Genomic DNA, 27,273 nt, shown 5'->3' with positions numbered 1-27,273 from the left:
TATGTGGACTTGTTTACCTAATCTTCTGTATTTTTGTTCTTTCAGACCTCTCAAATTTCTTCCTGTTCAGAAGATAAATTGGAAAGCTGGTCATTGGCCCTGCTGAACAACTCTGCCTACATACAGCACAGTAGCTCATTTTTGGAACCCTTGCTGCAAATAAAACTACTCAGAGCATCTGTTGACCTACTACACTTGACTTGTTTGTCCGTACAACAAAAATAGGCAGTAATGAGGAGCTCTRAGTGTATGAGTAAAGCCATATTGAAATGTAAGATGGAAGCCAAGTGAGTAGGTCTCATATTCAAATGCACAGAATCTGAAAAGTCTGTTTTCTAGAAAAAAAATTGTCATGGAATTAAAATTAATCTGCTAAATATTACATCAAAGTCTGCATTGGGGATTAATCAGCATAACACCACTAAAGCAATGCTTTTTCATAAAAGGAGATAACTGTAGCGATTATGAGCCAACCAGTGGCCAGTTTAGGATCTAATGCAGATTTCCTCAAACAAGAGGAAGAAGGTTTATATTCCTGGAAACCAGCTTTCAGACAGTTACAGCTGTCTGACAGAGGAAAATAACAGTGGAATAAACATATATAAACACAGAAAGGCAGCATGTTATTASTTCTTAGCTGTAAGCAGAACTTTATGGAAAAAAATTACCTATTGTTTGTTCATAGGAAGAGATAATTACTGAAAGCTGTGACTTTGATATTGGTCTACTCTCAACCATACTGGACAAATTATATTTTTCTTGAGAAAGGTCAGACGGTGTTGGTAGAAATATCAGTTCACCTCCCATGTTAAATTTCAGCCTTCTGTTTGAAGACCTCTGACTGCTGATTACTCTTCCAGCCTTTTCTGGAGCAGAAAAGTGTTATGATACAATATGGTCAGTTTGGAAAAATATTATACTATTTCTAGCACCACAAATGTGTCAACACCACGTTAATCAAACAAACATACAATTCCTGTGCACCCTATTTCCATTTGGTTTCCTATATTATAATTCTGTGTGTCTCCTAAGTAAACTCATTGGACATAATTCATTGGTCAGTGTAACCAAAGGATATGTGCTCTGTTAGTGAAAATAAACTTGRGAAGATCTGCCAGTCAGTCCTCTGACAGAGCTACAGCTGCAGATGGACAGGTGACACAGCTGCATGAAAAGAAATTTATCACCCAATTATTAGACAAATCACAAAAAATAAAGCTTAGAGCTCATGCTTATAGAACTTCAAATTAAACTTCATATTGTTTATTTTTCTAATTGTCAATAACTAAAMCTTGAATTTAGAAAAATCTGTTCCTTTCACTCTTCACTCTTCACTATTTTAACCACATATACAATTTACTGAGAAACACTTCAATGAATCACTCACCTTGTGTGTGTGCAAGAAATAATGACAGTAATTTTCTGCTGTGTCTCAGTGCTCTGCTGTGATATTTAGATTTTTCTAGAGTTTCTCTGAAACATTTCAGTGCATCATTCACATCAAAAGGCACACCAACTAAGGCTTTTGCTTGATTCTGATCTAAAAGGAATTCATAATTATGGAGAAAAARTTTGTAATATATAAATAAATAATTTTAGTAAAGCAGCCTGTAAAACAAATTTGAACAATTTCAAAACTTCAAAACTGAATTATATTAAAACTTCCCCCTTTGTTTCCTGCTGGTTTATGAACTAAAGCAAATTATTATCCACCAGAAACATTAATTCTATTAATAAGAGCACTGATTTACACTAAATACTAAGAATATTGCTGTATATCCAGCAGTACTGACAGAAAACTGAACCAAGACCAYCAAGTTTCCTCACAGGCTGCAGGTCATGTGGCACCTGCTTTTCTCTGCTTTCAGTCACAGTCTGAATATATTGTGAAAGATCTTGACAATATTACAACCCGTCCAAAATATCAAGAACAACAATTTGAAGACAAAGTTCAGTTTATAGTAAAAGAAACATTGTAGAAGAACTGGATGAACTATGATAAGGAGGGGAAGCAGTTTTTTTAAAATCCAGTACGAAACAAAAAAAGACTTTGGGACAAAAGAGAACACACAATAMCGAAATGTACTCTGACCTGTAGAATCATTATTTGTTTCAGGATTGGAAAACCATCCAGGAAAAGTATCTTCACTGGCAGAATGGGCAATGGGCAGCTGTAATTTGTACCCTATGTAGTTTCTGCAACTCATCTAAAAAGCAAGTTTTGTTTCATGATAATTGAATAATATTAAAAAAAAAATCAATGTTTGGTTCTTATAGTTAAGTATCTATAAACTTAATAAATAAAATTAAAAGAGGAATAATTAACAAAGACATCAGTGGCCCATAACTAGCACTCTTGTCAGTAAGCGCTGAAACATTCACACCTAAATGYTGGATGTAGGTGTTTCGAAGTTACTGAACTAAACTTGTCTCTTATTTGGTATTTGCCATAATCATCAGCAACTCCTTGATGTTCCGCAAATATTCCACCTTTCCTTCTCCAGCTGAATGCATGTTTGCACAGAACCTGACACTGAAAGTGTGACTGAAGGGCTTGCTGCCTGGGAAATACAATGGAATGCTGCATGGGGAGATACAAAATAGCTCTGAGTAAGGAACAGCAGCAGCCTAACTCTGACAGAGAAGCGAACTTCCAGACTCCTACAAAGGACTAATGCAGAACAGACTTTTTACTTTGCTGATATACTTACATCACATCAGAAGCAGAAGGACCAACAGAGATAGTTCTAGGCTATCTGAATGGCATYGATTTAGGAAATGCAGACATAAACTCCAAATTTCTTACCTGAAATCCTTATAACAATTAACTAACATTAGTCTTTAATCTGTAAACTGTCTGTCAAAACTATGATTACTTTTCCCCAGCTCAGTTTTCAGTGTTCTGAATGTCTGGGCCTGAGAGAGTCAGCAGGAAACAACCTTACAGAGAGACAAGAAGAGCACCTCAGCTGCCCTGCCCAGCCAGGAGTGCCTTCAGAGTCCCTGCAAGCCCTGGGCACCTGAGTGCTGTCTCTAGGCAAGAAAGTGGCTTCCTATGTTCATGTTCATGCTAAGAACAAACCTGTTTGGTACTCCAGATCCCACTGCCTCCTCTCCTTCAAGTCCTCTCTTTATACAAGTAATAGAAACATCCAAAAAATATCCATAGTGAGACTGACTTTAGCAAAACTTTCTAGCAATAAATCTTAGATTAAAAAAAAAATGGAAAATCCTAATTTCTAAYAGCTAACTCAATGAAAAATTTCCAAGGGCCACTGTTAAGTAAATCTCTAGAGAGTCTTGGCTTCAAATGAGAGGAACTTCCTGAGCTGCTTAGGGGCTTTTTTTTGTTGGTGATAAATTTTTTTAAAGTTTTTTATTGTCATTGTCAGTGTTTGAGTTAACTCAATTTTATTAWCTTTGTTCTTTAGGAGCAGTGCTCCAAYGCAGAAATAAAGMAATCTTTTTATYTAATTTTAACKAATCAAAAGGATGCACAACATACAAATAAATGCTTTAAGGTTAAAAGAGTGGCATCAAGAAATAACATAAAATTAGATTTAGGCTTATAATGTGGAATGGGTATGTTGTGCATGGAAGAAATGGGTAGGTTGTGCGTGGAAGAAATATCCCCTGCATCATCTGCTGCTCTTGGAATCATGTCATACAAACCTTTTCATGCACTTCAATCATTACGTTCATTAATTTATTATAATTGACTATTTGGGAACACTGTGAAAAAACATACTAATCTAATCAGTGAAAGTGCTTCTGAAAGTTCACATTAAGAGCTAGTGACCCCAAAAGAAATCTGTTTCACCTTATGTGCATCATCAGACAGATATTTTGCGAGATTAGATTCTTCTCTGTCTGGGCCACCGAATTGCTCAATCCTTTCCAGCAGCTGCCTCTGAGAATAGATCAGCAATGGACTCACTTGTTCTGTGTACCTCTCACTGGAAAAAAAAAAAGCCCAAGTGTAGTAATCAAGCAATATAATGGTCCATCATGTTATTTTTTTTCATTTTCATTAGAGTTGGTATAACTTACTGTGTGAATATGTTAAATTGTACAGCTATGTGTACCAGTGCTTCCCACTTCTTCATTTGATACAACAATTCTATTGTTTTAAGGATCAGACTACATATCCATTTCATGTCAACCACATTCACATCATCCAGGGGAGGCTGGGGATKAAGATTTGAACCACCATTTTCATCSACAATACCTCCTAAACAACTGGGAATGCAAAAGTCTCCTTCGGGATTCACAATCTACAGGGAAGAAACATATTATACCTGTTATTTTCAAATGGACTTTTAGGACAAATCAATTTCAAAGATTAGGAAGTATGGTAATCATCTAAAAAACTTGTTGCAGAGAGTAACCAGGAGTTATCAGAATATAAAGCAAGAAAGAGAAAACTATCTCTCTAGTGAAGATGYGATAATAAAGAGTTGTCTCAATAAAAGTAATTTTTACCTTAAGAGAACTGCTTGCTTGTAGGTCGATTATCATATCAATAATCATGTCTGATGMAAAATAAAATGGCAACCAGATGGTGTTCCTAAGAAAATTCCAGGTGATGGGAAATCCACGCATATGGGAATGTGAACGGTTAGCAATCAATTGGAATTCTTGAGTATAGTTCCAAAGTTCTCGACAKGCATTTTGAAGCAATGTCCAGTGGCCACCACGGTAAGCAAGGACCTGTGTATGCCATTCAAAATACAATTACACCTTGGAAATGCAGAAATTAAAAGCTTCATTCTTTTATTGCAAAATTTAGGCAGTAAGTAACCTTTCAGAATTACAGTCTAGGCATTATAGAAGCTTAATTTTTAAATTTTCATAGAAGYACTAATTTTGAATAGAACTTCATTGTTGGTTTTGGTGTGAGAATAAGAAATAAAAATTAATTCACACCACTTATATCTGTGGGTTTAGAAGGGTTGATGGAAAGAGAAGTTAGTCTGCATTTCCTTTCAGTAACCAGTTCACCGGTTTCTAATGTAACATTCACTTAAGACCTGTAAAGGAAAAGGTAAATCTGCATGTATTTTCAGAAAAAAATTAACAAAAATGAGAAGGAAAGTTACAAAGATGAAATTATAAACAGAACAATTATATAAATTACTGTATGTTTGATAGAAACGTACAATACATAGATATATGTTATTATAGGTGAYATATCTGACATTTCATACATTGTACTTGGACATTTTTCAGAAGATGAGCAAAAATTGCTTTTATCCAGTGAATTTTTTAGAACTTTCTGAAGTGTGAGGTCTTTTCATGTAGAAAAGACAATTAAACAAAAGCTCAGTAAGAATAATAAAAATTCATTTGTTTAATAAGCAACAAACCACATCTTACCACTGCTCTTTTTAAATTCACGAAGATGCTTGTAAAATGCTTCAATAAAACTGAATTTGATGCAGTCTGGTCGTGTCCAGGAGATTGACTTCTTTTCATCTTGTTCTTAGGAGATTTATCTGTAACTGAAGACAACAAGTTCACTCATTAAAAGTGAGTTGAAGTTCTCAAAACAAAAGRAAAAGATCAGTCTGCTAGGATTTCCTGAGGCAGCTAAATACTTAAATGTTAGGAAATGCCAATGTTAAGGTTATGTTTGTAAGGTTATGATATTTAAAATATAAGATGCTTTCACTCAGGATTTGGGAGAATCCTAGGGATGAAAACAAATTTGAGCAAAATAATAATGAGTACCAAATAGTTTTCAAACTCAAAGAAAACACAATCCACAGCGATATCTGAACTACAGGTTTCAGGCAGAAGCTAATTCCAAACTATATAATATTTGAACTCTATGACAAGCTACACATTTTATGTAATTCTTTTAATCAGAATTGTTGCAAAGGCTAGGAGACAGTAAACAGGACTCTTCTCAGGTTTTAGCCACTTTCAGTGACTTGGTTCTCAGTGACTGGTAAGCATCAAGGCAAAAGTATTAAGTAAAAATAAGCTGTTGCAAACAGAACCAGTGAATTCAAGCACTAGCTCTTTTCACACCTTCTTGGAAAAGGCAAAAAGGATAGTTGCTTTTATCTAAGGAAGTCCTACATGGAAAGAAAGGAGAATTTTGATCTTTACAGCTGTGGCGAGAACATGTCCCTGAAGCGCTACTGAAAAAGCCAGGCCTGTGACTACTTCTTGAACTTCTGGTGCCTAAGCAGACTACTTTGTGTTGACTTTGATTTCCTCAGATGTTACTGAGAGCATACAGGTCTTGAATTTCCAAATACCCACAGACAGGAGCCTTTTGGCTTCTGCTGAAACTTCATGGGATGTTACTGAAAACAGCTACAATAATAAAGTAAAATGTGAAAGAGAAATTAAGCAAAAGTCATAGAAAATAATTTGGTCCTGAGGTAGCTTCTGACACAGGGAAACACTCGGGAGAAAGCAATAGAGAAGGAAAATTAAATTCTATTTAAAATCTGAAGGATAATGAAAACTCTATTCTATAACTTTAAAAACTACTTACAGAATGACCTAGGAAATTTTTGAYCTGCCAGGAAATTAGCAACCAGTTACAAACCTCAGAAATTGAAAGAAATAATCAATGCTTTCAGAATAATTTGCAATATTATAAATTTAATATGTCTAGGCAGTGCGGTATCTGCAAACTTAAAGGCAGCATAATTAATTTTTTTAAACTTACAAACTTGTTACTAAAGTATAGTATAAAGAATAACTAATTGATAAAATGTAACATACTTATTAATAGCTTAAACAATGCTCATAATTATTAGATATGCTCTATCATTTAGTATAACTTCTGATATATTATGCATGCCAAAAAAATAGAAATCTAGAAATGTCTTCTGTTAACTTGGTATGACTGACTATTTTTCCAAAGATGATGTGGAGAACCAATGAGGGATGTAAAGATAGACAGAAATCAAGAGAAAGAAAAAGTTAGGYTGAAACTGATTTCAGTTGTGCACCAAAGTTCTTACAGGCTTGGTTTTCAGTCATTTCTGCCTTTTCAAGGAGAAGAGGAGGTGGTTTTCTTATGTCATCCTCTACAGATTCTCTCGCCACTACAGTGCCAGAATTGTTTAATGAGAATATCTCAGGATCCAAAATATTATAMCTGCAGAATGGGAGAAAGAGAAGARAACACAGAAAAAAAYCCAGATACTTGTTCAATACATAAGATACAAAATATAATTTTGATCTACACACACAACATTCAGTTTCTCAGAAGTGATTACTTTCCARCAGCTTTAGCAATCAGAAGTAATGAATGATAGCCAAAGGTTATAAGCAACCAAAAAATAACATAGTATAKTATATTTCAAAGCTTTCATTTCACCAATCAAGTGAGCAACTAAAACTGTGCTTGATATCCACATGATGAAAAGCAAAACTTGTTACATAGTAACAATAAATTGGCATTTTAAAGCTGAATTGTTCAACTGACAGACTGACAGATATATTGCAATTCAGATCGGTCTGCATTAACAGCAATAACACAATAATCTTTATTAGTAGCAATCACTGAGAGTGCAGTAAGATATACCTGTCCAGATGCTGTGACCCATTAATTCCAATATTATATTGCTCTTTCAGGTTCTTTTTAAATAAGTGGTAGTGTGCTGCTGCCAGATAGATATTCATCTGAGACCTCCAGGGCATCTCTTCAAGACACATGTGACAAAACTTACTTCGGGTTACRTATTTACTCAGCAGTTTTACTAAGGTTTGATTAGCTAATTTTTTCAACTTCTCCTTGACTTTCCTAAACCAAAACATATGAATTAGGAAAAAATGAAACTCTGTTTTCTTGAACCTCTAGAAAATAAAGTCTCAGTAAAGATACACAGAAGTATSCCATTGCATATCCACCAGCTTGTATGGATAAGATGAAAAGCATATGCCATATTCCTAACAGACTTTTGCTTTAGTCAAGAAAAGCCACTGTGCTTTCCCTCTTTAAGTGCATTTAACACACAATAAATCCTATTTTATATTTTACCAACTTCCATAAGATCTTTGTCTTAGTACTCAGCAAAGTTTAGCTCTATTTGAACTTAACTGCACCTGAATCATACAAACAGATTATTACAGCAAATACAATGTGCTTCAATCAGTTCATGATGGTTTGCTATTACAATAAACTTGAGTAATTCTTTTTTCACTTTGCTTTGGTAGGTAATCATCCCCAATACAAAGAGAACATAGTATTTCAAATCTAGATGCATTTAATTTCCAGACACAGCTTTTCTAAGTTCCTCTGACAGATGAAAATATTCTGTACTACCTCACAAACATACAGTGCTATATTCAAACCAAATATCTTTTTTCTTTCAATAACTGCAAACTGATCCCTTTATTAATCTAAATTCTTTTTTCTGCCTGTTCTTCCCCTTTAAAATGTAGGCAGAATAGTATACCATATACAATTTTGATTATATTATTCAGCATTACTAATATGTAAGATACAAAAGTGTAGGTGAAAAAATCCCAGGAGAGGTTTAACATCCCCTCTTATGCTAAAAGCAATGAAAATTTCTAGGGTTTTTTCCTGTCAAGGAGGAAAAAAAAATGAATGGTTTATGTGAATATCTAWGAGATTATATGGAAGAATTTTTTAGCTTATTTAAAACACTTCCAGAATCAGCTATATGATTGCTTGTAGGAAAATATGTATAGTTTTCTAATTGCTAATTGCTGGAAGCATAAGTGACCAAAGGACCAAGTAATGAGCAGTAAGTATTAYTTTAGGTCAGAAGGCAACGTCATTTGCAAGCTAACCAAATATAAACAAATACCTGCCAAAAGAAGAGGTGAATGAATATTTTATTTTTTTAACAAGGAACAGTTTTCTGAAAGCTACAGAACAGATAGTCCAAAAAGAGTAGCACAAGGTTCACAAAAATGATTCTGAAACTACCTGAACATCAGGAAATAATAKTTCTTATTAGCTTTCTAACAGGTAAGCCCCCAATACAGTTAGAMAAGCATTATAATATTTCACTTTTGCTTTTCCATCTTGATGAATCAACATTCTCACGCTAACAGAACTGAAATACGATCTTTGATTATTAATACAAAGACTTGAAATCTTTAAGAGCTACTTCCTGAAACAGAAATGCAACAGATTTTGTTTCCTTGAGTGGAAGCCAATTTTATACTAAACTAAATAAGAAAAATGAGAGGATTGTCCAGAAGTTAATATCTTTAATATTAAAAAGAGTTAAAATACATACTTAATTCATATTAAAATACACACTTAATTGTAAACTAAATTGCAGTCAAAATATTTTTTTTCTATAGGTGAGCCTTGCAACAGTGTTCACTTACCTTTGTGCTTCTATAGAAGTCCTTACATCCGGATTTTTCAAAAAATATTCTCTAAGAGGTCCTTTTTTAGGCAAGGCTTTTTTTGTTCCTTTCTTTGGAGTTGATGGCTTTGATTTTTTTGAAGCTGAGGTATCCCTTTTCTTTAAAAAAAAAAAAAACTTGCATTAAAACCTTAAATAGACTTGAAATACTTATTTATACATTATCAATTACTTGAGGTATAGAGCAGTTTGGCTTATGTAGGAACAGAAAATGTAAAAAATAAATTCTGGAACCGGTTGTCAAAATAAGAATGCAAAATAAATACTTACAAATTCCAGTAAACATCAAAATTTTCTGGAAAGTACATGTCAAATGCCTGACACAAAGAAGGCAGCCAGGTCCCTAAATATTTTCTTTGATATACCAGTGTATTAATTGCATATATAATGACAGGTCTTTTCCTATTATTAGAAATAGTAAAACTTYGCAATGCAAAAACGAAAACGGAAAAACCCTTTCCCTAATTTATCTCAGATGCTAGCAGTATTACAACTAGAGGATTATAAGGGCGAAAACTCTTCTTCCAAAATAATACAAATCCATTAAAATTATTTGCATCATCCAGTAAAGTAAAAATTTATTTTAAAGTAATTCTGAACAAAAAGCCTTTATTGCACAATTAGCATACCTGCACAAGGAGTTAACCATGAGCAATTACTCACAAAAGTGTGTAAGTACATGTTACACAAAAAGACCTGAGTTTATCTTCTTTTCTGAATGTGATTGTACTCAAAGCATTTCATATTACCATTYCTGTTTTAACGGTAGTGAGGAAAGGCAAGTTTCCATTGGTTTTGGAATGCATTATTCTGACTCATCTCAAATTCTCAYAATTATTGGTGCTTCAGATGAATCCCATGCCAGCTTTTCTTTCTGGCTTTAGGAGTGCAGAGGTCAGCTGAGAACTAGAGTTTGTATCCCAGATTTTAGCAACTGTGGATGTCTCTAGCTGCGGTTTTTATGAGACAATTCTGAAAAATTTATTTTTGTTCTTATGGTATTGTTACTCAGTAAAAAACACACAACTCCTTAAAAATAAAACTCACATTCTGAATGAAAGATTTTGCTTGCATTGAAATTCCCTCAGCACCGAAGAAGCTCTCATTCCTCCTGATAAACAAATATTATTAAAATCATCATCATCATCATCATCATAACTTATGATGTTTTGATTATGTTAAACTCCTTTCATAGATAGCCTTTTGGGAACATATAGAGCACATGAAATTCCTATTTYATTTCCACTTTTAAATTCAGAAGATTTTCTTTTTTTCATCTTCAGAAAACAGGATGTGGTAACTTTCAAGGTTTATTATAGAAATCTGAACTTAGAAGTAATAACTATATTGCCTTCCTAATGCCTAGTAAAACATAACAGTTTGCTTCATTACCCAAATTATACTACAGAATTCTGCAAAGAATTTCTTCATGTCCTATTATTTCAGTCTCTTATAACCGCTATTCCTGTTCCCTAAAATATGTATCTCATTTTCATTATTTTCCTTTTGTTTTTCAGAAATACTGGTGTGTTTTTTTTTTAAAATGGGATCTTTTTAGGTAAGTATCTACAATGTGTATCCATTTATCTTTTCTTCATAGAATTTTTTCTGACATTATAGTAGGCCCTGATCAGTTTGCTTTTGATTTAACCCAGCACACCTTCCTAAGTTATGCCACCGCCTCATAATAATAAGGCAAATTGCCATATATTATGTCTCCATGTATAATCAGGTCACAATACAGTATTTATAATCCTCTGTGTTCATGGAACTTCTGCAGACTAGGAGTTATGGAAATCACTACTGATGGGTGTTCTACCAGATAAAACTTAGAGTTCCTTTTGCAACTGTGACTCATGAGCCTTAGTAGTCTTTCACAACTACTATAATAGAGATTTACCTTTTCAAGAACAATCGCACACTGTCTGTCCACTCCAGAAYAGACTGAAACTTCTCTTCATTCAGGACTTTTTGCAGAAGTAGAACAAAGAACTCAAGGAAACGTGATTGCCCTCGGAATTTAAGMACTGCAATAAAGTAACAATGCAGGTGTTTATGCTGCAATAGGATTCTGAATTCAGCTCCARTTACAGCTATGTATGTCTCAAAGCACATATTTATGTCATGTTGCATACTCATACTGACACTAAAACCAGGGATACGCAAAGGCAGTTGCTAAATGCTTCTTGTGATCAGGCGAACAGAATCATAAGCTCACTCTAATACACTCCTAGAATGACAAACATTCTAGGGACAGAGATTTCTTTTAAATTTACCTATTTCTAAGATTATTCAAAATTAAACATTATTCCATTTAAAATATTGATATTTTATAYACTTAGCATCAACATCCCAAATAATGGGTTGCATTCACTTCTAAATGTCTTTATACTGACAACTTTTTATAAGCTATGTTTCACTTGATTTTGTATATTTGAGAACCAGCATTTCCAAGAGCTTATTCCRAGCAAGAATGAGCTAGATTTACTAGCAAATTTCTGAAGTAAAGCAGCCTTTACAATTAAAAATAACACCAATTATCCTACCTTCTTGATAAGCACGTTCTGATGTCCAACATAAAATTACAGGGTAGAGTAGCACAGGATTGTCCAGTCCTGTAAGCTGTGATCCAGGACCTACATCAAGAACCAAATTAAATCCATTATGAAAAACAGGGAGAATATACAACGGAAACTCCACCTGGGACTGTAACTGAAGATTTAAAAAAATCTTCTCTAGCACAGTTTCTTTTAAATCTCTCACTGTCACCCAGAGAGAAATTCAAAAGCTTGCTCTTTCCTTCTAATGTAAGTGGCTGTACAAATTAAATAAGAGCTTACAGRTGTGACTGATGAACTTTCAGCCACTAGACTAATAAAAAGGATGTCTGGGGTTCATCAGATGTCTAACAAAGATCCATGCAAATCATATGTGGAGGAGAATATGCAGAAAGGACATGCCAAAAATGTGTTTAAGGCTATACAACACAAACTGATCACACRATACTACTATTRACTAGTGCTTACATTCAGGCTCTGCATAGATAGCATAAGTAGGTAGAGGATTTTTTTCTTAACCTAATATTTACAGAAATATAATTATAGAAATTTATTTTTATCTAGAAATAATAAATATTTATATAGGTATAGATGTAAATAATATATAGAATTTCATAGATATAAATAATACAGAATATATAGGGCAATAACTTGGATTCAAGCTTCTGGCAGTTAAATGCAACCGCATTGCCAGCTGATCAGCACCAAAACAAGGTTACATGTGCTACTTGTTATTTTTCCTTAATAAAGAAACACGACCTACAAATTTTGTGCTTAGGCAAGTCCTTTTTGTGCTTAGGCAAGTAGTTGGAAAACATCAATGCAGTGAACTCTGAAAAAAGCAAGATTAAAAACACACTAGTTGTAACCAGTTGTAATAATAGCTACAACCTCCTGAGAGAACAGTCAGTTTAAGTCTGTTGAATGCAAATATTGTTCAATTAAACAGGACAGCCAGCAGGAAAAGCAGACTTTTAAAAATTTCCTTTTTAGGACATTTTTGATAATTTTTCACATTTGACAAGTTCAAAAATACGTTGTTCCAAATAAGTATTTTCACAAAGCAAAATATGTGCCAGAAATTCTTAAATGGGAAAAGATTTGAAATTTCAGAATTTTAATTGTACTGTTTATAAAATATTTTGGTTTTCTCTTGTTTCRAAAGAAGCAGATTCAACTCTTTTCCATTTTTCTGGTACACTATCATCAATGGAATGCTAAGTGTTGATCCAATTATAAGGATTTCCTATTACAATTCTTTTTCCAAAACATTTTTAACAGCATGACCTACAGTTGTGCTCATTGTTCTAAACCATTCATATATGTAAGGACAGCTGTAAGCCTTCAATGACCTCACCAAAAGGCTTCTTCTCAATTTGTATGCTGTAACTTATTGAGAAGTAGCCTATTTCAACAACAGAGCAGACTTTACTGGTCAATTATTTGCCAGATACTGAAATGTGTTTTTTCTAACTGATCAATTCATTAATTTAACTTTCTATTAAGTAATCCATGTGACTTTCAATTGACTCACAGAATTCCTTCATTATGTAACTTGTTCTGCACAAAAGTAAGCATCAATGTGAGCAGCAAATAAGGATTAATGCACAGATTAATGGAATTTTTCCATCACTCCTTATCCTATTTTTTACAAGAATGCTTTCTCTTCTGAACAGGTGCACATACAGAGATGATGGATAACTGGGCCGTGAGTCATCAGTGTGGTCTTGCAGCAAAGGCCAGGTGCATACTGGGCTGTGCTAGAAACAGCACAGCCAGCAGGTCAAAGACTGTTCCCCTCTATACAGCACTTGTGAGACCACATCTAAATTACTGTGATGTGTTTGCCTCTGGACACTGACATAGTGGAGTAAGTGAAGAACAACCAAAATGAGAAGGAGCTATAGCACATGACAGCAAGAACAGGCTGAGGGAACTGGGTTTACTCAGGAAGAGAAGGTAAAGAGTAATCTTCACCTACCCAATAGGACTACAGAATGTGGAGACAGACTGTCCTCACTGCCAGCCCAACAGGCAATAGAAATAAGCTGGAAATCAGAAAACTCCAAACACATATAAAGAAAATCCATAAGAGTGGTCAACTATTGGAACAGGCTGCTCATAACAGTTTGTCTTAGGTTGATGTTGTGCCAATCCTGTATTCCTATATTCCGTCAGCTTGTATTCCCAAAAGGTGCCTGTGCCTTTAAACCTGACCCGGAAGAAGGGGCAGGGGTGGCGCGGGCAGTTTAAAAGTCAGGGCTGCCGCGCAGCCGTTTGCTTTTTGAACCTCAGCATAAGCACTGCAGGAGTCCTTGCTTGCTACATGCAGGGGAGTTAGCTTGGGCAAACAGCTTTCCCTGGACTGCCACCCCTTCTGCGGCTCCTGTGATTTTTTTTCTTCTGGAGCAATTCAGCGGCCAGCGGGGACAAGCGGCACTGCTCTGTCTCATCCCAGACTCCAGAAGAAGCCAATCTGGTGACAGAAAAGCACACCGAGCCCTGTTTCATCCACAGTGAGGAAAGGACTATAATCAGGTTTTTCCACTGTTGCCCAAGCGCCACGTGGACCTTTTTTTTTCTTTTGTTTCTTTTTTCCCAGGGATAGGAGCCACCATCTTTTCTCCGCACCACGTGGCTGAGCGGCTGTGGGGGGAGCGAGCAGCATGCGTTCCTGGACTTTTAAATATCCAACAGTTACTCAGTTTCTTTAATCTGTGTCCTGTGGGCACCTTGTTTTGTTAATAAACCATTTTTCTCTTCACTTTTGCCCAAACATCTATTTTATATTGGTGGGAAAAAAATATCAATTTTTTCACTTCAGATGAAACATTTACTCTGTAACATTTTTCTCTGAAAACATTGTCTCAAACTGAGATACTGTTGCAGAATCTCTTTCTTCAGAAAGATTAAAAACGTGAATGGCAAGCTTCAGAGTGACCTGATCTAACTGCACCTGTTTTGAGAAGGGGGTTGGAATAAATACCTTCCAGAAAAGCTTTCCAATCTATACAACTCTATAACTCTATCCAGCCTCCAAGGAATACAAGATACCACATAAATATAAAGGGAAAAAATCAGTAGTGTCTCTGAGTTTAAGTTCTAACCAAATTTTATTTATGATTCTAACTTTAATTCATCTAACTTTGGCAGAATTATTAGGCAGAAAATTCTTGTTCTTGATACAGATTCTATGATATTTTAAAATTCATATATTCATTCCTGAGTTAAAAAGTAGTTAAATACTAGCACGCATGTAATTCCTTCGCAAAAAGGACAATTTCTGTTAACTTTCTTCAGTGAAAGTTTTCTCCACTAAAATTTCCTGCAATGGTCATTAGTACTAGCATGGGTAGAGTATTAAGACAAGCTATAAATGCACAGTAGTCTTTGCCGCTGTGTTTTCTAATTAAAGAAGAAAAAGAAAGCTTAAATAACATGGAATCCAACTTAATAGATTGGGCAAATGTATATTTTTGTAGAATTGTGCACAAATTAATATTCCTTTGAAAGAAGAAATGAGTGTTCCACTGGAAATTAAAAAAAAAATGAATACACACATCACTACCACATGATCACTACCAAGATCATTATTGCTTGGTTGATTCATCATGGAAGATATAAGAACTAAAAGTACTTCTTCAGTAAATGTTTTTTTAACAAATAAACCACAGATAACTCCATAGAAAAAGGTAAGAAATGTTTCAACAGTACACCCACCTGGTTCTGTCAGTTTGAGGAGACTTGATTCAAGAGTACTCAGATTTTCTGTTGCTTTTGCCCTTGCAGCTAAATGGGATGTCCTTGTGGAACGGGTCTGAAATATTGAATATTTTGTTATGAAAGCTTAGCTTAATTAAATTAACTTAATTAAAACCAGCACGTCAAGTGCAATTTAGCTTAGACCCCAAGTCTTCTAAATCTATATCTTATMATTTCATCAATATTATTTTTMTTTTCTGATGAAATAAAAATTATGCTCATGATAGCACAGCATATTTTGTCAAGCATGAGGACTATCCATGTCTGGAGTTGTTCATGACCAGGCTGGATGAGGTGCTGAGCAACCTGGTCTAGTGGAAGGTATCCCTGCCCAAGCTGGGGGCTGRAGCTAGACGATTTTTAAGGTCTCTTCCAACCCAAACCATTCTATGATTCCAGTATAAAAAAAAAAATAAATCTAGTCTCCAAAATAATGAAACATACAATTCAAAGAAAAGGTAAAAATTGGAGCAACTACTTTTACCTCTTTGCCAGAGTGTGTTTCTTCAGTTTTCTGATCTACTGASAGGCTGGGTGAAACTGCTGGTGAGTCCAACAATTTTTTCCCATAGTTAATGATAATTACTGCAAGTTCATACTCTTTCCATGAATGCAGTACCTATTGAAGAATCATCTGTTATATATTTTTTTGTTTACAGAAAATGTARTATTTCATTACTATCTACTTATAGTTGTCAAAATGCATTAATATTATAAATAGCAATTACTCAATATGCACATTTCTTTTAATATAAAAACCAGGACTGTAGACATGTAAAATAATTGGAATTGCAGATATGTTATCTGTGTGTTCTACTTCTGCTTAGCCTATCCCTCAGAGAATAGAAAGATTTACCCAGAAGTATCTATTGCTGTGATTGACACTCTCCCTGTTCCCAGGCAGAACTCCTATCAAAGAACATAAAGGGTAACTAAATGATCCTCATTTACCTCCCTGGTACCAAGCTGCACATTTTAAAATCTCAACTGTATAAGTGAAAGGAGTGGTGAAATTTATTTTTAAATTACAAAATGCAGAAATTAACAGTGTAGTGAATGTTTTCAGATGGCTTTATCTTCTTTAGATAGAGCTCTGTTTTTAGATGGCTTTATCTTCTTTAGATTGTGCTTCTACTGTGTGCAAGCTGACTTCACATTAGGACCTTTGCCTTTGTGATACCAAGTGTACAGACTACCTTAGGATAAAAACAGTACATGACCTGACAGAAGAAAACCATATACCATGGTTTAATGAGAAGCATTTGCAATTTTTTTCTTCTCTCTGCTATTCTGTATGCTATCCCATTGAAATGCTACCTCTAACTAAAAAAAGAATCAGCAATGTAAGTGATAGTGAGTTAGCTGAGGAATCCAACAACAAACAAACACTTAATCAAGATTTCAAGGTTCCTAATAGGCTTTATTAGCCCTGATAAGGTTCATCCACACCCTATGCCTGTGGGGCCGGAGCTCCCTCTCAGCTCAAATCTAAGCCTAYAGTTCCTGCAGGCTCCTACATGGTGGGAATGCTGAACTCCAGCTGGATCCAAGCTGTGCCTGGGTATGGAAATGGATCCACCAGACTGGGCACCTGGCCCATGGACCAACTTTTGAGTTTGACCTCAGACTGTTCCCATCATGATGGACCAGCCTGCTGGGCTCTGTCTTACCCTAACCACCTCACCAGACCTTACCCTGACATGTGGACTGACTTCCCAGCTTCAAATCTGACCTGCTTCAACACCACAGACTTGCCTGATARTCKGGATGCCTGGCTGAACCTGACTACYAGGTRCTGTTCTCTCAGCCATGGCACTGTGCTTGGCTCCTGGCCTCACAACAATTCAGAGCATTTTTAGGCTTATTTGGTACTGATCTGCTCTTGTGAGGTGAGCACAGAGATTCAGCTCCTATAAAGACTGAGTTGAGGAGCCACCAACATGGGGGAGYCTCTCAAATCTTTAGCCATAGCTCAGCTTCAGTATAAGCACTTAGTTGAAGTGCACTCAAAGCTAGAGGAAGGCTGACTTTTTCACTTTTTATCATGCATTTATGATAGTGAGTAATTTAACTGTAGCATATCTCTATATCTGAGGAAAAAATCCAGTACCATATTTCTCCTTATCTCACTAAATAGATGGAGTATCTAGATCATAAATGTCATCTACAGAGATATATTATGTTTGAAAGTTAAGGTGTTTTTATTCCTGCCAATATACAAGACTAAGCAGTATAAAGTCTCTTGTATCTAATTASCAACTAAAACAGATATGTTAATCTGATTAAAATTATGGCTATGGCTTATTTGCTATTTCAAAACTTATATTACATGTACATCTTATTGAAAATAGTACTACCTTAAATGTAAAAATGCACACAATGATATAAATAGTAGACTTGATGACATGGACTAATAGCTACTATTTTCTGAACAAATAAATATTAAAAACTCAAAATGTTATTATAATAAATTCACTGATTCAAATATACTAATAAATACTTGTGTGCCTTTAGTATTTCAGAATGCTGGTTCTCCAACTTAACATTCTGAAGGTCAGCTTACTAAATCWCTTCTTTTTCTCTAAATGACAAGAGCTATATCTCAAATTAAGCTGTAAGCACATCAATACCTTTGCTGTATGAAATGAAGTACAAGCTATCATATGCTGAATACTCTCGTAACATCCTTCCTGTGTCCTTTGCAAAATAGCACTTGGGACTTCTTGGAGGACAGCCAAGCATTTAATGAGGATCTGTAAATACAAGGGTTAAAACAGTGTTTGGAGTCCGGAGCTTACTTCCAAGCTTGTACGTCTGTACATGGTCTATTGTATTTGATGGCAAACTTTAAAAATACTTTAAAATCTAATGAAAAGGATGAAACATTAGCTCTGGAAATGCCAATAATAAAATTTCTATTTGATTTAACAACCAAGTTAGATTTCAACCACAGCCCTTTGGAATAAATTACATGTTCACAAAAAATCCCAGATATTAAATTATGCATACATGATGGATATTTCTCCTCATTTAATTAACATGAAATCCAAGAATGCTTAATTTAGCAATATTACATAATCCTAGTGGAGGTTTGCTTAAAAATATATTGAGATGGTCAGAATTTCAAATGAAAGAAAAATATTTCCAGTATGCTGTCAAAATAAATATTTTTCCCCCATTTTGTCTATCAGAYATGAAAAGAACATGTGGCTAAATTATCTTTCACTTTAATCAAGAAATCTTAAACAAGAGCCATTTCCAGCGGTTAGCTGTACCTTTCGAAAAACACTACAGCCAACTAGATGTTAAGGAAGAAGTTATTTCTGTATTCAAACAGATGATTTTTTTTCCTAAACATTCCTGAAAACTTCTTAGGGCCTTAAGTGCCCCAGTAAKCCTTCCCTGAGCATCCTCACTTGAGACCTCCCCTCACATCCTCTGCCCAAGAGTGCCAGTCAAACTCAGACAGGAGCTTTCAGTCCATGCTTGAGCTGTGCTTTTGCTGTGCTGGTCTTCAGTTCTTTCTCCTGGGTGGACTTTTGACCTCGGTTGTAGCTTTGTTTCCAGCCGGCTTCAATTCCTGCATCGCCTGACTTTTTCTCCTGGCTGGACCCTGGGCCAACCCAATAACCCCACCTTTTTGGACTGTCGGTGGATCCTCTTACCAACACCCTGATCTGTCTGCCTTATTCAGCTGCTGCTAGTCTGTGCCTCACCTGCAGTGCAGTCACCTCACTCTTTCTCACAGAGTGAATATTGCTCTTACGGCTGCTATCTAAAATGGCTACCTAATTACAGGAAAAAATTTGCATATTTCTACTGTATCCTCGCTGCATCTAAAAWACACATCTGCTTCTTCAGAAATGGCAGGGAAGGATTTGGTGTTCTGTTTTCAAAGAGAAGGTSCTTGCTTCTGGAAAGGAGCACATGCCTGAAAACTAGAGACTGCATTTTCAAAACACTGAAGAGCTTTTTCTTTAAGAAGAAAACAGAACTGTGTATAAAGCAAACATTCCAAATTTTAAAAAAAAATGTAAACCACAGGCATATGTTGCTTTTCTTTCCTCAAAATTGCCATTTGCAAATTACAATCAAGTAGAAGTTAAATTGTAGATTCTGCTACAGTTTAAAATTTTAACAATTATCCTGAAGAATCAATTGACAGTCTGCAGTCACTTTGCCATAACTGAGAGCAGAATGTATGCAGCTTACACTGAACACACATATATGCAGTGGGGACACATAAAACTATAAAAGGCTTTTCTTTCATCAGATATTAAGAAGTCAAAGCCTAGATATTTAGCTCTCCAACTGTACTGTCTATTATAAGTTTAATTTGAATCACTGCAGCTGCAGGATTTGATAGCTCTTTTGCCTTATAATGCTCTTACCTGAACTACTGGCACTGAAAAAATCTTGTGAAAAATAAGTGGAGCGAGGAGGCCATACAATTGTACAACAGACTGCAGGGAGTAACTTGCATCRTTCAACCAGTTGCTAAGTTCAATTGCCACAGCCATTCTTTCACATTCTGCTAATCTAGCAACCTGTAAAAGAAAAAGGCATTTTGATTTAAATATGCATTCTGTTGTTTCAAATAATTTGAGAGTGGAAGAAGACAAATGTTATTGCAATTTTAAAAGCAGGATARGCAGCGAGAGAAAAGTTTTRAAATGAATTTACATTGAYACCTGTTAGAAGCATATTARRAACCACATTATTACTGATTCTAAARGAAACGGCTCTCTTGATCMAATTGTGCCCTTTAAGTTTGTCCATATAAATTACAAATGGAGGCTGATTAATAACCTCAAACTATGTGGAGTCAAAATTTCACATAGTAGGTTAGGGAAGGATAATTCCTTCTTTCCCCTTCAAGTTATGTGCTGCAGTCCTGGCAAGTGCTAGGTGATGCAGTAAAGTCTCTGAGTAATCAACTGCTCACATTTTTACAAGCACTTCAGCAAAGAAAGGAATAGAATAGGAATGCAATAATACAGAAGGCAAAGCTTGACTACCCAAATAAATAAGAAAGGGTCTATATTGTCATCAACATGCCATTATATTATAAAAAAAGGCTGAAATAAAATGAGTATATTAAAACCATGAAAACCTTGTTAGAATTTAAATCTTAATCAAATTATATCTATTAAATAGCAGAAATGTTTTTTTAAAAATCAAGGTCCATCTTACTTGGATAAGTAACAATTATCCTTACTTGGACAAAAATAACAATTAATATACTTTTTTCTTAAATTATAGTCTGCCAGCATTTGAGTCAAGGAAAATCTTTACTCAGTAGAAATCAGTGGGCTTTGGATTAGACAATAACTGATTCAGATACCTTCATTCCATTAAGATGTAAATAAACAACAGTTTCTGAAATACTTCAGAAAGACCATGTAACCCACAGAAAACAGAGTATTCTGTAAACAGGATTACTTGATTGCAGCATCTATCTTGCTATGATGAAATAAARCTGATGAAAAAGTAAAATCAAATCYAATTTATTATTTCAAACCACACATACTTGGTTTTTATAAAATATCTCATTGGAGCAGATGGAATCACAGAAGAGTGCTCCTTCRATGACATTAATGTCAGAGACAGCAAATATAGCCCTCAAAAAGAGGTGCAAGGTGATAGGAGAAGTCCGAGATACAGCTTCAAAACGTAACCTACGAGATACAAAAGCAAAAGAACAGCAAAAGTATGTTACTTATGATTCAGATCTCATATGCCTGAAACTGCATTATGATAAAATGAAATCTTTRGTTTAAAAATTATGGACAAAAATAATTGCAATAGCTTCTTCTGGGAATCAGATTTATATACAAACATGGAAAACTGCTTAAAATTTCTAAATTTAAAAAAAAAGACTTCCTTTGAAATTGCTGTCTACCTTCTACTATTCTAAAACAACTTTTCCTTATCTGTATCATCCAGTCCAGTGAAACTAATTCTGAATTGTCTTTGAAAACTTGGGATGGTATAGCTTATTTATTTTCACTGTTTCCTTTTACACATTGTTCTTCTGTATTCTGACAGCAATACATGCAGTTGTGAAGTCCATCACTAAGTATTACTAAGAGGCTTCTTTTCAACACTTATGTCTCATATTACAAGTCCCAAAAGAATCTTTTTTCTATTGCCTACTTTTCTATCAAGATGGTTTTTGGTTGATTTTCTTCTTCCTTGGGGACAGAGGGCCATTTGTACTTGCTCTATTTTTWAAATATTTTTGTTACAGGAAAAATCCTATGATTTTGAAGTACAAAAGAAAAAAAAAAATCCTTCTTCTCCTCGATTGTATTTGCTGAAAGAGACAGAAACTCGAGAAGGAAGATCAAATAGACACATTCACACACTTGACGTTACCAAGATGTCACCAACAGGGCTTCTGGCTGGAAACACAGGTTTCCTTTCCTTCAGGCTCCCTCTACTGTCCCTTTAGCGGGTGCAATTTCTTACCTACCGGGTCAGTAAAACTGAAACTGCCCGATACTGCAGCTGTGAGAATCTTCCATATCAATTGTAAAAAAAAAAGGGGGAAAAAACCAAAAGAGGCTTGGCCATAAATTTCAGAAAAGTAAAGTCCCTGAAACTGCTTTGCACAGCTACTTAAAATGTTCTGTCTTCATCTGATTAATCTGAAATTAGACTTGTTAAAATGTTATCTCTAGAGGTGTATGTATTTTAAAATGAATAATTTCTTATTAAAAAGTTAATAAAAAATTATTAAAAAATTGCAAAGAACAGCAAAATGACTATTCCTGCTTTGTTGCCTAGGCCAGGGATAAATTAAAAAACTCCACATAGTCATGAAATAGGATATACACTGATTATCTGCCTGCATCAATACAGTCCACAGGCTGTGTGTAAATCCCAAGTGCTGCTGTGGCTTTGGCATGCGACATCCAGACCCTCGGTGCATTTGTGTGCCCAGTACCAGACACGTGGTGGCACTTGAAGGGCAGACAGGATACACACCAGGGTCCTGGCTGAGCCTCACATAAAAAGAATACATTCAGACACACCACTTTCTCCCCTCACAGGAATCAAATCTCACAAAGTCTGCACTGCTTGCAAGCAAACAGCATGACCATAACAAATACAGGCTGATGCAAGTATATAAAAACAATAGAGAGAAAAACTAGCTACATTCTGTGTCTCATAACAGCTGATTTTTGCTTATTTACTGATTTGTAAAGTGGAAATTGAATTATTTTTACAAAACTGAGAGGAAATCCCTCTAACRACTGTTTCTCAAAACAAGGATCTTCATTTCTTCCTAAATTCTTGAAATATTCCAGAACTCTTAATAGTTGCTTTTTGTTATTATGGTTTCAAGACTCAGCTAGTCTGCCAAATGTAAACAGAGATGCTGTGAAACTTTTCTGCACCTCCTCCACAAGTTTGCCAAAACTTTCCTAATGGAAGAATTCATCTAAATAGAATTACGCAAAAGTGACATTGATGATTTGTATTCAGTTATATTGGGCGTTAACTCATTATCAAATAATAAATAGTTGACTTATATTTAAAACTGTTTTTCTTATAATATTTCATGTCTATTATTTAATAAAAATTTCTTTATCTGGGAATAAATTCAGTTTCAATGTGTTTTTCAATCTGGATCTATTGAATTTTAGTAAATGTAACCACAAAATTTCGAGCTGGGTTTTGTCTTTATTAAAACCATACAATATTATGGTTGAACATTTGAAATATTTTCATAAAAGAATTCATTTTAAAAATCTAAAAAGCCTCTTAGCATATGCAAAGACTATTGGCAGATTATACAGCCACCCCAAAACAAARTTAGCAAGCACTATTTTGGCTGCTGTTCTTGACAAAATTGTCACAATTTTTGAAATCTATTGCCCCCTTAATTGGAAAGTCCAGAATCCAGTGCACATTATACATTTTGCATATGAAAATCATCACACAAAATTAGTACCCACTTCAGAAATGTTTCCCAATTATCTTACGAACACAGCCATTATAAAGAATTAGGTAGGTATGTAAATGCTAGCAGTTCCATAAATAACTAAAACCCTCTGCTAATTATAAACCACTGTATTTTTAAAACACATTTCACAATGTTTTATTCAGAATRTTTTTCATATCACAAGCCTGAACAAAATTCCACTACTTGGAACGCTTTTAAATAAAATGTGCACATCTATAATTAGACAATAATTACAGATAATTAATTAACTAGTATTTTAATTTTGTTTCACCAGTTACCTTTTTTCAGTTATAGTGAAATTACTACTTGCAGAAATAACAGCTGCATTGGGAGGTAGTTCAGAAGAATCTGAAACAAAGTAATCCCACATTGGTGAAAATGCTTCTCTGGCTAATCTAAAGTTGCCAGTCAGCCAGGCTACCTACAAAACAAACAATCAGTGAGTAGAAAATTCATCAAATAATCAAGCCAGATATAGTTATAGGATAAAGAAGGTTTACAAAACTCCCCACAATGTAAATTTACAATTTCTCTAAAAATATTCTGACATATTTGAATTAAATATATGTAGCAACAATCTGATTCTACTAATATTAGTGTGGTTCAGATTTAGCAGCAGAGTAAGCAAGAGCTCCTTGATGGTTGATCAATGCTTTAACAGCCCTGTGTGGAATACTTCACAGCATTGTGCTGCAGTTTTTGAAGGCATATAAATTCACCTAGGTTTATTTCACTTTTGCTAGTACTGCAGAATGCCCTTCTGCTCTGAATAACGGCATGTAAACTAAGCCAAATAAGTAGGCATAAATTCATGTGGATACCTATATACTGGAATATTTTATGAAAGTTTTAAGAAAACTGTTCCACAAGATCTATCCATAGGGCTAGACAATCTCTTTTTTCTCTATGTCACAATCTGTTTTAAATATCTTTYAATAAGAACACAGAAAATTATGATGAAGATCTGATGACATTTGTGGTCTTTCACAAGACATTACAAAACTAACTTCARTATGAAAATGGTTGGTTTTGACACCTGGTAAGTTCAAAATCATTTTAAATTTCATAATGACTATTGTCATATGAATATGAATATGTCATATGAATAGTAAGGTGATTTCTAGTACTTGGTTTCAATCAAAAAAATGAAAAAAATATTATTAAAAAGAAGAAAGAAGTTAAAAGCAGACTGAAAAACAGAGATGGGTAAGAAAATAAGCTGACACAGTCCTTTCCACTTAACCTRTCATTTCCAATAATTTTGAATTAAGACTCAACTTACTTAGATACTATTTTTTATGTTAGAATTGTGATTTGTGCTTRTCAAGCTTTTGGCAAGAAGGTCTCAAGTAGTTACCCAATGCAGTTTTAGATCAACCAYTGAAAAACAAATAATTATAACCAAATTAAAGTATTATTCATTATCATACTCTAACCCTACCTGAGTTAGATATGCTCGAACAGCAGTAGCAGAAAGGGGTGGATAGGCAAGGATTGGCTTTGTCTGTTGCCCAATGGCATCACCAATAAGTTTTCCATCTGAAGAATATGCTGCGACGGCAAATACGTATTTCTCATTGACATCTAAGCCTTGTACACTTAAGAGGGTTTTCCCATCTGCTGSTATCTAACAATAAAAATATTTTAATAGTTACACCCACTATACATACCAAAAATCAAATCCTAAACTTTTATTGTAGAACTATTTAATGGACTTGTATACAATCAAAGTACAACCTAAGTTAACAACATGTCATGTACTAGATTTTTGTACTAAACTCTTGAAAACTATAATAATGAAATGATAGGTGAAAAAAAAACAACAGTTTTCTCTGGAATGCTGATGCATATACAGAGCACATAACCTAAGAGTACATTGAAATACCAGAACCTGAGSTTTCTTTAAGATACTTGTGTCCATTTGAACATTCACACAGTGACAGGGCATGCTTGCACTCATTGAGCTGAAACATTCTGGCCCTGAAATGTGCTTCCAGAAAACGATCATTTTGCTCTYCTTCATGCATGCCTCCTTCTTGTATTAGATATGGGCCGAGACATCTCTGGTCCTTTCAGCACCATTAACAGCAGTTTGGAGTTTGTGAAGCAAACAAAATCCTTTCAAGATCTTCATTTTTTCCTTCAAGTAATTGTGTACCTGCACTTTAACATCATGGGTCACTCCTAATAGGATTTTTCACCTTCCCTTYTGTTACCAGGATTACTTACATAAGGAAGATTTGAAGACTTCAAGGGTCTTAAAACAAGAAACAAGTGCCAATGATGAAAAGAAAACWTGAGAATTGAGATCRTCAATAACAYAGCATCAACATAATGCTCTTATTCAARCACAGTCTGGCCTTCTAAGGAGACCTCTGAACAAGAGAAATCCTTTCAAATGCTGGGACTGACTCCTGAACCAGCAGACCAGAAATTAGAGTACAACAGTCTGCAACATCCCTTTATGGTAAGTTGATAGATCGTTCAATCCCCAAGAACTCTAAACCTTTTTCTTGGAGTTGGCAGATACAGGCTCTGTCTGCGCATCAGAATTTTACAAAAGCATATCCTGAGGCTAACAGAAGTTYCATTGCTGAGGCATATGGTTAACCTCAGGTCTGTGCCTCCAGTGCCTGTCAGAGCTAAGACAGTCAGTGGCCTGGATGGACTGCAGCAAATTCACAAAAAAACCCAGCCGGCAGTGGGGTGAAAATCGCCAGTCAAGCGTAATCCATCTGGTACAGGATAGTACAAGGAAACTAATTCATTGAACATCACAGGAAGCTTGATTTTGTGGATTTGTGATCAGAGTATCAGGAATAACATCAAAGCCTCTACTATCAGTACCTACACACACCTTCTCTTCTGATACACTTTCCTTTAAGGGGAGGAGCCAGGGGAACAGCTGCAAAGGCAAAGATTCTCTCTCCATCACAAAGATAAGTCTATCAGGGTTTGCATAGAGCTTGCTTAAAAACCCAGRAAAGGTTGAAACATCAGGCAAAAGAGCATCTGTCACAAAGCACAACAGACCTGTCCTACAAAGAACAGAACTCTTCATTAAGRTTTCCAGATATAAAACAATCACTRAKGTGATCAATGAGGTGTCAGACTACRAAAAATCTRCTGAAGAGGACATACTGAAGTTTTCTTGCTCCTTTTMTAAATCAGAAAACACACAGTATTTGGAAGGTTCATTATTGTCATTCAGGGGAACAATGCAATGGCAGGCATAAGTGAATGAAAACCAAACTTGTCAGTCTGTGCAAAAACATCAGAAAGTGAACCAAAGGAGAAAAAAAAACCTACCTAAAATTGCAAAGCAAAACCAAACCAAACAAACAAGCAAAAATTACAAAATTAGATGTCAAATTGTAATGAATAAATAATGTCAGAGTATCAGCACAGTCAACATGATCAGTCATAAGTAATTAAAGGTGTGGAATGATTCACCAAACCACATGTTCACAGCATGGAAGGGAAGGAGCAAGAACATAGAAGTAAACCATGTCTGAACAAGGTTATTGAAAGAATGAAGGTTATTGAAAGAGTTCTATTTCCATGCTGCTGGAATTAAGGCAATGTCCTTTTTRGAAGAAATAACTGW

At 35.0% G+C, this 27,273-nt stretch overlaps 1 protein-coding gene across 1 annotated transcript in view; it reads right to left on the bottom strand.

The window, feature by feature from the left end:
- CFAP54 (cilia and flagella associated protein 54) overlaps positions 1 to 27,273 on the bottom strand; it is a 103,826-nt gene that overhangs the window by 43,805 nt on the left and 32,748 nt on the right. Inside the window, exons 23-42 of the mRNA XM_057385805.1 lie at positions 25,108 to 25,293; positions 23,945 to 24,087; positions 21,225 to 21,372; positions 20,086 to 20,241; positions 18,325 to 18,447; positions 16,179 to 16,313; positions 15,653 to 15,749; positions 11,921 to 12,010; positions 11,275 to 11,401; positions 10,422 to 10,485; positions 9,334 to 9,473; positions 7,550 to 7,768; positions 6,984 to 7,120; positions 5,377 to 5,501; positions 4,483 to 4,710; positions 4,051 to 4,274; positions 3,821 to 3,956; positions 2,093 to 2,207; positions 1,388 to 1,540; positions 669 to 866 (exon numbers count right to left, since the gene is read on the bottom strand). Coding sequence (XP_057241788.1) covers positions 669 to 866; positions 1,388 to 1,540; positions 2,093 to 2,207; positions 3,821 to 3,956; positions 4,051 to 4,274; positions 4,483 to 4,710; positions 5,377 to 5,501; positions 6,984 to 7,120; positions 7,550 to 7,768; positions 9,334 to 9,473; positions 10,422 to 10,485; positions 11,275 to 11,401; positions 11,921 to 12,010; positions 15,653 to 15,749; positions 16,179 to 16,313; positions 18,325 to 18,447; positions 20,086 to 20,241; positions 21,225 to 21,372; positions 23,945 to 24,087; positions 25,108 to 25,293 — 2,944 coding nt within the window. The remainder of the gene's footprint in view (positions 1 to 668; positions 867 to 1,387; positions 1,541 to 2,092; positions 2,208 to 3,820; positions 3,957 to 4,050; positions 4,275 to 4,482; positions 4,711 to 5,376; positions 5,502 to 6,983; positions 7,121 to 7,549; positions 7,769 to 9,333; positions 9,474 to 10,421; positions 10,486 to 11,274; positions 11,402 to 11,920; positions 12,011 to 15,652; positions 15,750 to 16,178; positions 16,314 to 18,324; positions 18,448 to 20,085; positions 20,242 to 21,224; positions 21,373 to 23,944; positions 24,088 to 25,107; positions 25,294 to 27,273) is intronic.

This window comes from Malurus melanocephalus, unplaced genomic scaffold (assembly GCF_030028575.1).
Source record: "Malurus melanocephalus ecotype Western Australia unplaced genomic scaffold, MMel_1.1 scaffold_16, whole genome shotgun sequence".
NCBI classification, from domain to species: Eukaryota; Metazoa; Chordata; class Aves; order Passeriformes; family Maluridae; genus Malurus; species Malurus melanocephalus.
Note: the sequence above shows the minus strand (reverse complement) of the source record. Positions and strands in the feature narration are given on the sequence as shown.